Consider the following 11,425-nt stretch of genomic DNA (forward strand, 5'->3'; position numbering starts at 1 on the left):
AACCAAGTTAGTCTTGACGTTTAATGAAAAAGATGAATCTAAGAAGAATTCTAGAAAATGCAAAATGCGTCTCGCCGTACCACTTGCCTATGCGAATGCTCTAATGATAAAAAGGTAACTTTTTCATAATATCATACGCTTGCAGGAGTTTACTAGTAAATACTATGCTTTTAAACCATATATTGAAGATATAGATGCATTTTCAGAGGGAGAAAAACACAGGATTATATTCAGGAAATTTATTTTACAAACAGCGGACTGATGAACAATTATTTACAGTATATACAAAAATAAATATTGCACACTTATATAGGAGATCACAGACTAAGAAGAGGAGGTATGTTCGTGCCAGATATATAAAAAATAATAAAATAAAATCTTTTGGAAATGAAGGTCAGGAAGGCATCATAATTAACAATTTAAGATGAAAGATGAAGAACCAAGAAGCTTCTACACTATTTGGCATTGTGTCATGATTTTGTGATGAGATGATGGGCGATGCATCCAGCCTCGTTATTTCCTGTCCCTTTAAAATAAAGGGGGGTTCATCCCCCCAATAAAAAGGGGGAATTTATACCAGAAGGCTACAGCGAAGCTGATGACGGGGACATGGGCACCGCTGGAGGGGGTACTCGAGTTTTAGCCGAGTGCAGGAGGGCGTGATTTCTGAGATTCGTGAGCTTTGAAAATCCTTTGCCGCAAACTGTACATTTGTGAGGCCACTGGCCGTTGTGTACAAACATGTGTGACCTGAGGTCGCCGGGAGTAGGGAATGACCGAGTGCAAAGAGAACATTTATGGGGCTTTTCCTTGACATGGGTCATCTTGTGATAATAAAGATTGGAAGAAGCTGTGAATCTTTTCCCACACACCCCACACTGATGGGGTTTCTCCCCACTGTGAATTCTCCTGTGAGTATTCAAAGAAGAGCTCGTAGAGAAACCTTTCCCACAGACCTCGCATACGTGGGGTTTTTCTCCGGTGTGCGTTCTCATGTGCCTCTTCAGGAGGGACGGGCGGTCAAAAGCTTTGCCGCACTCACTGCAGGGCAACATCGTCCGCTCTCGGCGCTTGGCAGGTACTAACGTAGGCGAAACAGCGCTGCTCTGAGCGGAGATACTCGAGGAGCTTCCAGTGGACAATTCTGAAGGGGACTGAGGCGCCAGGCCCATAGGAAGGCGTGGCGGTAGTCCGAACTGTAACTGAGATCTACCGACGTGGAATACTGACGACGTGGAAGACGTAGAAGAGGCAGGCGACGATGAAGGCGACGGGGAGAGGGAAGGCGACGCATCGTCGGAGTCACGCGACATCGAACTCGCATTGCTGGGTCGTGGTTCCGGATGACTTAAGAGGGAGCACGACAGATCGAGAGGGGCCTCTGCCATGATGGAGTCGATCGTTTGTCGGTACAAGGACGATCGGATGAGCGTCAGAGCTGGCAGGAGAAGGGCGTTTTCTCCGTTCATGTCTGGTAGAAGAAAGGCTAAGAGCTCGCCACCAGGGAGGATCTCTCTGACCACTTCGAAGATGACGTCTCCTCGAGGACCAGCGCGGCGTCCTACAAGGTTGACCTCGTGGCTGTAGAACTGGGCTACTTTAAGGAATCTGACCCAGTTGCAGGTTCTTCGTCCATCTTCATCGACTGAATCGTAGCCACCATAGCGTGATCTAACCTGAAAAAAAAGAAAAGGATATTAGTTACTTCAAAATCAAGACAAAAATTAATATGCAAAAAAAAGAAAAAAAAAATATGGTACCTGAGTCAGTCACAGTTAATTTACAGCAAGAACTAACCTTATCATTCGACTAACGATTAGATAAAAAAATAAAATCAATAAGATATTTCAATGAGAATAACAACAAGAATTACACCATCAATGCAAAACATCTGGCGAATTGATGTCAAAACAGGAAACTTTTCACTCCTTAGTGAATCGAGAAATGCCAAACCAGAACGAATTGGATTCACTGTTTGACATAAAGGGAAATTAGACGGTCATTTTGTTCTGCTTACTCTCCCTGAGTCCACAGCGAATTTGAATAATATCCGTATCACCTCCCAAGTCGCTTTGTTTTTTTGTTACACACACATACATACATACATACATACATACACACACACACACACACACACACACACACATATATATAATATATATATATATATATATATATATATATATATATATATATATTTCTCTCGGAATCATGGCACCTTACTTCACGAGAATTCTCTCCAATTTAACACAATCCACCGTGAAAAACTCCACCACACTGAAACATCCACTCGAGAGAAAAAGAGAGAAGGTCATTTCATCCACTTCTTTCCCGTCCTGATAACAGTCCTTTCACATCCCTACCTTGCCCCTAACGCCATTTCACCCTTTCCATTCATACCCTCCCGTTCCCACTTCGCCACCGTCATGGCTAACCAACCATAAGGCCAGCGTACTCCCCACCCCTCCTTACCTTCCTCTTACTAATTTAATAATTGAAATGCAGGACGGCATATTGTAGCAGATACTTTTGCAGTCAAACTAACAACTACAGCTAAAAGCCTTTCGTATCCATCGCTTGTTTAGTCAACCGGAAATCTAACTCATCGTCCATCTATTTGTTTCGAATTTATTCTCCTATTTGCTATTAGTCATTAGGGTCTCCCCAGGCCATATTTCTGTCAAGAGTCCTCGTGTTGCTACTTGTCACTCCGCAGGTACTAAGGGCAGATCAGTAATAGGTGCTCCCCTTTAGGCTACTCAAACAGGTGAGGTAAGATTTGCACAGATGAATGATTATGCCGATAATAGTATAGCTCATTCTGGGACATCTGTTGGTAAACCATATAACTTCAGCAGATAAATAACGCCACCGGATTTAAATTCGGAAGCTACTTATTATCTATGGTGAAATTTTCAACGACCAAATATAATTGAGCTTTTAAACACTTATGTATAAGAAATTGATGAAAAGTTGATCTCTTAAATCAGTTCTTCCTTTGTCTTTTCATAACTCTCTCTCTCTCTCTCTCTCTCTCTCTCTCTCTCTCTCTCTCTCTCTCTCTCTCTTTCTCTCTCTCTCATAAAGCAGCTAATTCTGATGATATCTCGTCTCCGGTCCAGTGCTCATTGTTGGTAGTGAGCAACAGCGGGAGCTCCGGGGGTATCGTGATAACTCCTGCCGGAGGTTCCTCGTGCCCTAAGGCGGTCATCTGGGATGTGACCTGCGCACAAAAAAAGAAACTTCAAAGCAAAACACAATGTGGAAGGACGAAGAGGAGGAGTTGGAGGAAAAGGAGGGGAAGGAATATGATAAAGAAGTTGAGAAGGAGGAGAGAAGGGAGAAACAGGAAAAAATAGAAGTGAAGGTGAGGGAGGAGTTGAAGGACTAAGACAATGAGAAGGTGCGGTAAAGTGCGAGGAGGTCCAACAGATCAGCCAGATAGAGATCGTGATCCCGATTATTCTCAGCAAGTATTTGAGGATATCTGAGTTTTAAATCATCGAAAGCGACAGCTAAAAGCTAACTTCATGAGCAATTAAAGTAGAATAATGTTCTTAGGAAGCGAGAGCGCCGAGAGGATGGAAGGCATGACTGCCGTTAGGACCCGAAGCTGAAGTCGTGGTCAAGCGCAGGGTATAGGAGGGAGGAGGCCCTTTGAGGCAGCCCCAGAGCTACAGGCACATGACCACTCGACTACCTCCACGGTACCTAGGTAATTGTCTGTGGTTGTTCTTAGGTAGCTACCTACCAGCGCTGGCCGGGTAACCCTTCTGGTCTTTCCACATTAGACTCAAAGTCCTTTGAGGCGAAAACTTACTAAATTATGTGATCTCTTTGCAACGTTGGCATTAAGCACAAGTTCTGTTATTTCCATTGCCATGACGTGTGCGCAGACACTTTGTCTCTCTCCGTATGCTTAACGTTCCAATCGGCATCGTTCTTAGCAATTACGATGAAGCTGTCAAAATCACAGCAAAGAAAGACTTTGAGATTGATAGGCTCTCGAAGTAACATCTGTGTGACTTACACAACTCCCATTTCAGAGGGATGAGTGATATTACGCTGCCGTTTTCTATGCAAATCCAACAAAAGGGAATTACCCAACACGGTTTTGGGTCAACTAGACAATTTTAGAATGTGTCATCCGTAGACTGATAGTTCAATTTTATAACATGGCATATTTATTGTATTTCAAATAAATTATAAGTTTGAAAAAAAAGATGTATAAGGAGAGGCTAAACTACTGACATAAATCTGCAACAATTGAGAGAGAGAGAGAGAGAGAGAGAGAGAGAGAGAGAGAGAGAGAGAGAGAGAGAGAGAGAGAGAGAGATAAAGCTACTGAGAGTGCTTCATCTGAATAAAGTTTTGGGTGGGGCAGCTACTTACAGCCTCTTTCCGTTACCGACAGACTCATGAGCAATTTCTCTCACAATGGCTGTGGTTCAAAACATAACGTTAACGCTGCATTACAGCCGCTGGCGGTTCTGCCGTGTATTCAGCTTTTTGTTCCTCTCGCAATGACGAAGGAGTGGGAGAAGTAGATTAAGAGAGAGAGAGAGAGAGAGAGAGAGAGAGAGAGAGATAAGAATTTTGATGTTTAGATCACTTCCTGTGGCATGATGGAAGACCGACCATCTTTTTTTTTAATATAAACCTTTTCTATAGCTGTAGACTTCGCAGAAGTTGATTTTTTTTACATACAGCTTCATCTTCATATGTGATTTCCAATTTATTATAAGAAAATCGTATCCTTTTACGAAAATTACACGTTATCTAGAACATAGCATTAAAATCCTGTAAAGAAATGTCATAAAGTCATTTAAAATAAGAAAGGTTTCTTAATAAATTTCCCTTTCTGTCAATTGAAATTTGAATACACAGCTTATCAAAAATTATGGAAATATCGATCAGCAATTAACAGCTTCAAGTGCTCACAAGCACCTCTGATAGCCAAATAAAAATGAGTCTGTCTCTATTTCTCTATTTAAGGAAAAGGATAATTAAGAAAATTATTCTATAAAACAAAAGTGAAATCAGTAAAATTCTTATTAATACGCGATGATGTCATATATGACAAAACAAAAACTCACAATTGACTACAAGTAAATGCAAGACTCATAATCAAATATTAAGCTATTTTGACTGTCATTTGTGTATCAGGTTTAGTATCTTCTCTATTGATTAAGGGATAAGGAAACTACAAATTCTCCAATTACATTAAAATTATTTTAAAGTAAAAGCACCTGATGTTTACGATTCTTTAATATAGCTATATACCTGCTGTTTAGAATTGCGAATATTGCAACATTAAACTGAGAAATTTGTTGAGCTTTAAGAGCTACTCGGTCACCCTCAGGTGGGCCAACATAAAATCTGCCATTCATTCGCAAATTTCAGGTACCAAAGCTACTCGCCTTCTCTCTCTCTCTCTCTCTCTCTCTCTCTCTCTCTCTCCTCTCTCTCTCTCTCTCTCTCTCTCTCTCTCTCTCTCTCTCTCTCTCTCAACACGCACACAAACAAACATCCATTAGAAAACAATTATACACATAGATATTTTATATATATATATATATATATATATATATATATATATATATATATATATATATATACATATATATATATATATATATATATATATACATATATATATATAAATATATATATAAATATATATATATATATATATATATATATATATATATATATATATATATATATATATATATATATGTATAATATATATGTATATATATATATTTATATATATGAGAGAGAGAGAGAGAGAGAGAGAGAGAGAGAGAGAGAGAGAGAGAGAGAGAGACAGAGAGAGAGAGAGAGAGAGAGAGAGAGTCGAATACTCTTCATAATTATCATCGACTTGGAAAGCCTCCTTTCCTAATGATCCGATTGTTGATACACATATCCTGACTAAGACCATTATTATTATATTACTACTTCCCACACAAAGTTAGTTCTTGCTGTGATATATTACAAACATTGTAATATGAATATAACACACAAATAATAAAATACAACAATAGAATTTTATATGTGAAATAAACATAAAGTTGATTTATGACAATTTGTTTAATTCATGATTGTCAAAGAAAAAGAAATTACATATATATTTTATAATCAAAACTGCAGTGTAAATAAACAAAATTACTCTCAAGAAGTGTTTTCATCTTTACAGTGATTTTATCTTTTTAACTACTAATACTGCTAGACTACTTATATGTCATATTAAAATCAACACAGATGAGAATATTTTCTTTTGTGTAAATAAAGTAAAAAAATCACGACACAAAAATTGAAAGAACTTATATCAAACAAGAGCGAAAGTTACTTGATAATATTCTCATGTTTTGTTGATAGAGCACTTCAAATCCTAATAACATTATGGTCATAAACGGTTATCCTTCTAAAATACAGATGTGGCAACATCACTCTGAATTGGAAATAACTCATGATTAAAAAACATGTCGCAAATTTGATCTTACTTTAAAGACGAAACCAGGATGAAGTTACCACATCCATAATATGAAGGAGTTGTAAAGTTAAAAACTTGATTACTTACGTCCATGGCTGGCAGATACGGCAGAAGGGGAAGATTATCTGCCCTGACGGTGCCACTGAAGGGAAGGTAGCGAGTCTGCACGGGGAGGCGACGCGTAGCACACACTTTGATGCAGTCTTCGGCAGGTACCAAACGGTCCAGGGGCGGCAGTGGTCTTGCCGTCACGACAAGGGAGAACTCGGCAGGCATCAATACCCGCGTCTCCATTTTAGGATCATCTATGCTTGTCGACTTCATCTCGGCTGGCACTTTCTGTCTTATCTTTCTTGCATTAAAAAAAGTCACTTGCATATGAGCAGGAGGCGACACTTCACTACCGATGTCCTCCTTGAGATCTGTCGAGGGGCAACCCACTACGAGATCAAGTATCTGTCTCTCTACCAGTAACACTCTCTTCCCTCTTTGGGGCGGTCACCAACACTCGTGGGTTCGAGCGACACAAGTCCAGTACTGTACACTTTGACCTTCAGCACCAGACTACCAGTTCACCTGTAATGTTCTCTAGCTTTATCCCCATACGGCCCAACTGCTCTATACCCGCTACTGATGCCCAGTGTCAGTGCTAAAAGGGCATGGTTATTAGGCAAAGAGCTTTCCGTTGGCATTATCTTACCCCGACCGCAGAGGATGCTTACCTGACCAACCGCATTTCAAAAGGGCCATATAAAAGACATAGTATCCCTTGAGCATGTGTCTTTCTTTTACGCAATGTGTCTCATGAGCGCTCGCTCCGCCTACCTGAGCTGCTATTGGTCACCTCTGGAAACATCCAACCAATTGGCTTTAGTAAGGCGGAGTTACAGGCTCGCGCGGCTCACGTGTTGGCCCGTGCGTGGTTCGCCTGAGGGTGATTGGCTGGGGGCTCCTCACGCTGGCTTCCAGCCAGTGATAAACAATTGCGCTTTCGGCGAATTTTGATACCTATGGTAAGTTAAGCTATTGACATGCAGGTCTTGTATATTCCTAATTAAAAAGTATTCATATTTACCAGCAATAAACCTTTCAAATCATATATTTGGCAAATGCTCCTACATCGTCGTACCGCTAATCTCAGCTGGCCCCAAAAGCGGCGATGGGGCGGTCAGGGGATGATGGCCCTCATCTAACATTATTGCACCTGCCTGGGGCCCACCACAGCCCACTCACGATCTCGATCTACCTTGCCAGAAGACCCGCCACCACCCAAGCGAGATATGTGTGCGTTTGTACGTCCTTGCATCTGGTGAGATCAGAAGCTGTGCATCCGACCAGAAGAGATTTCTTTCTCGATATTTTTGTATAGTGTTATATCTTTTTCTTTACAATAATAATCAAACAATTGCCCTATCAAAGATTATCAACAAATATAATTAACTGTAAATATTCGGGGGCAATTACATGTTTAGTCATAAACTGATAGACATTTGCTTAGGTATTGAAACTTTTATTACTAAAGAAATGTTCCTACTCCTTTATAAATAGACCTCAAAAGATAAAGGTTAGAGATACTATGGCTTCGTCGTCAAACCACCGATATTTAATACAAAAGCTGAAATAAAAGTGAACTAATAAGAGCAATCATGATGATTCAGAAATAAAGAAAATAGTGTTCAAGTAATGAAAAGATATATAGTTGAGTTAAACTAATTATGGTATCAGGAGTGTTATGTTAAAAAAAAATCTGTGGATGCTCAATGCATGTACATAGGTTTACGCAAACGCTGATATTTAAACTTAAAGGGCCAAGGTCATCAAATGCAAAGCTAGACAGATCAATCAATCTTGGTCACTGCATGAAAGAGAACACTAGAGTTTCACATTCTAAATGTCAATAGCACGAAAGGCTGGTAAATGATACAGACACTTCTACCAGCGACTAATACAACATCGATAAAAATAGGAAATCTTCAAAGACGGTCATGAAATTGATGCCCTTATTATTAAAACAAACCTCTCGAAATCAATGTTAAAAGAAAAAAAACCTATAAGCAAAGTGAAAAACTTTAAACGAAATTGGAGTTTGTTCAAGTTGGCAGCAAGAAAAATCAATGCTGATGATGGACAGCTTCCTTACGAATAAAGTTACCATTGCAAGCTTTAAATCTGAATTATGAATCAAATCCGTAATCATTCTTCCCAACAAGGATTCAAACCATCACAGATTAATGAGAATAAACTCAGGTATTCATCAAGACAAAAAGGATAAAATTTCGTTCAAGATCAATCACACATCACTAGCCTCATAACATGATATATAGGCGGTTTTTGTTTTGTAGGCCGAGCTATGTAGCCTACTGTATATGGAATTTGATGTCCATATATGCTAAGTGGATTCATGTATTCTAATAGCCCCAATGACCTTTTTTGGATATGCTTACCAGGACAAGTCTTAGAATCGAATGATAAAATGAACCCATACTCAGCAGCATGAGTATAGTTGACATTTAAAACCACTGGGTCACAAAATAACTGTACACACACACACACACACACTACACATGTATATATATATATATATATATATATATATATATATATATATATATATATATATAGAGAGAGAGAGAGAGAGAGAGAGAGAGAGAGAGAGAGAGGTGAAATTCCGTTCCACTGAACTCATGAGACAAAAATACAGTGACATTTCACCTAGACTTGTTGCATGACAATATTTTAGAAGGACTCTTTAAAAAAAAGAAAAACGTGAAAATACGAAAAAAAAATTCTTAAGATCATGAACCTTTTTTTCATTCCTTTGCATAACGGGAATTGATATGCCGCCCCCCCCCACAAAAAAAAAACTTGTTTACAAAGATGCCTTGAATGTAAGAACTTGTTAATTTCTCTTTTCCTCTTTTGCCACGATTTGCGAAAAGGATATTACCGAGTCCAGGAGTAGGTTCAAAGTGTAACCGCACTTAAGTTATTACCATTATTTGTCTTACCTGTGGATTGGGTCTGTTTACCTGGGCGTACGTTCACGCCGCTGACCATGTGTCTCCTATTGGCCTTTCTCTTTCTTTCCATTGTGAAAAGATAGGAATTATAATTATGCTCGCTGGGTTTTCGATTGGGATGTTTCATTCAGATACAATGGGGTTTTACTATTGGCATTCATTTCGATCATCAATTGTACACAATAAAATGGTCTTTTGTGGGAAGGGATTTTGAACGGTCTCTTTTTATTTATTAATAAGCTCATATATTTTACCCGCTGCATGCACTTCCTTTATCATATCAAATTCTTATCAAGAGTGGAGGAAAATAACGAAACCAAATTTTTATTTCAAAGGAGAGAGAGAGAGAGAGAGAGAGAGAGAGAGAGAGAGAGAGAGAGAGAGAGAGAGAGAGAGAGAGAGGGAGAGAGAGAGAGAGAAAGTGCTTTTGTGTTAGTAGAAATCTATTTTTCTTTTAAGATTATGCTACAAAATTAAATTTTATATATATATGTATATATATATATATATATATATATATATATATATATATATATATATATATATATATATATGCACATTGCTTTTTTACATGAATGATGTCATAATGAAAAAGATGGAGGGCTCTTATTTAAAAGTTTATCTCCCTTACACACCAAAATTTGTAAGATAATTCTTTAAAGACGGGGGGAGAGAGAGAGAGAGAGAGAGAGAGAGAGAGAGAGAGAGAGATCCAAACAGCTGCACCTACTGCTATTACAATGCACAATAGTTGAAGCTACCCTGTTTGCGTCTTAATTTTCTCGGACCCTTTTTGTTTCTTTAGTCTATTAATTCTAGCGTCTGCGCGCATAAGCCATTTAGCATCCAAGACCAAAACACCTCCAACGTAGAAGGCGCTCATTTATCCAAGTCATTAATGCGCAATAAATGTTATGACCGAACTCCATACCCGTTGACGTTGATGGCTTCATGACCGGGCTTTTAACTATGAGTCGCCGACCTCCCAGCTTAACCGGACCGGGATCGGATACCGTGATTCTTCGTTACCCCGAGACTCAATGGCGATCGATTCATCGGCGATAAAGGTGCAGCATTCTAGTTACTCGACACAATGGCTGCCTAGTGCGCGGCTTATCTGATAACGCAGATGCAGGGTCAGTTGATTTATGGAAGAGTTCGGAAAAAGGAGGGCATACAGAGACGCCACTCATGCATGAGTTCGGGTCCCGCAGGAGTTCCCTAAAACCAACTCCTTTCTTATTCAAGGTTGGCCGAGCATGGCTACTAATGCTGCAGCTACAGCGTCCCCATACTATCTTAAAGTTTATTTCAGCTAAAAGTCATATACAGAGTTACAATAAAAATACAACGTTGTTACAGTTATGACATTAGTAAAAAAGGATAAGAAATGCAATAGCACAAGTAATTACAGTACATCATTAACAGGTTGAGTGCAGAATTCCATGGTCAAGAGCGTGTGAAATGCACATTGTAAAAGATGATACCAAATATCTGAAAAATAGCCTACGGTAACGGATAGATGCAGATAATGAAGCTTATACTAAATTGCAGTAAATTGTTCATTAGGAGGACCAGATTTCAAGAGTGTCCTAAAAGAAACGGAGTTCTTTCTAGTAGTTTTCTTGTCATTACCTAATTGTAAATTACCTTCAACACTATTTTATAACATCATCAAGGTACAAAGAAGCTAATGTAATAACTGATTATATATCTTTATGACACACATGCAAGCTATAATTTCATCATGCTGGGGACTTGTTTACTGAATTGAACATTTACAACATTAGAATCTGTGGAATCGACATTTAAATAAACTTAAATCCTTTCACAATATAAATTGGAATCAGAAAAATCAACAAGATAAACCAAAATATACAGTCTTTCATTCCGTCCTGGAAAAAGA

General features: G+C 38.9%; 1 protein-coding gene across 1 annotated transcript; it reads right to left on the reverse strand.

Annotated features, from left to right (window-relative positions):
• Positions 1-247: 247 nt before the first annotated feature.
• Positions 248-7,097, reverse strand: LOC137622145 (zinc finger protein 358-like). The gene is made up of 2 exons (XM_068352584.1): positions 6,587-7,097; positions 248-1,676 (listed from the first exon to the last, which is right to left on the reverse strand). Exons 1-2 carry the CDS (start codon positions 6,875-6,877, stop codon positions 585-587), a joined length of 1,383 nt encoding a protein of 460 aa, XP_068208685.1. The 5' UTR covers positions 6,878-7,097; the 3' UTR covers positions 248-584.
• Positions 7,098-11,425: the final 4,328 nt, after the last annotated feature.

The sequence above is a fragment of the Palaemon carinicauda genome, chromosome 2 (genome assembly GCF_036898095.1).
Source record: "Palaemon carinicauda isolate YSFRI2023 chromosome 2, ASM3689809v2, whole genome shotgun sequence".
In the NCBI taxonomy this organism is placed as follows: Eukaryota; Metazoa; Arthropoda; class Malacostraca; order Decapoda; family Palaemonidae; genus Palaemon; species Palaemon carinicauda.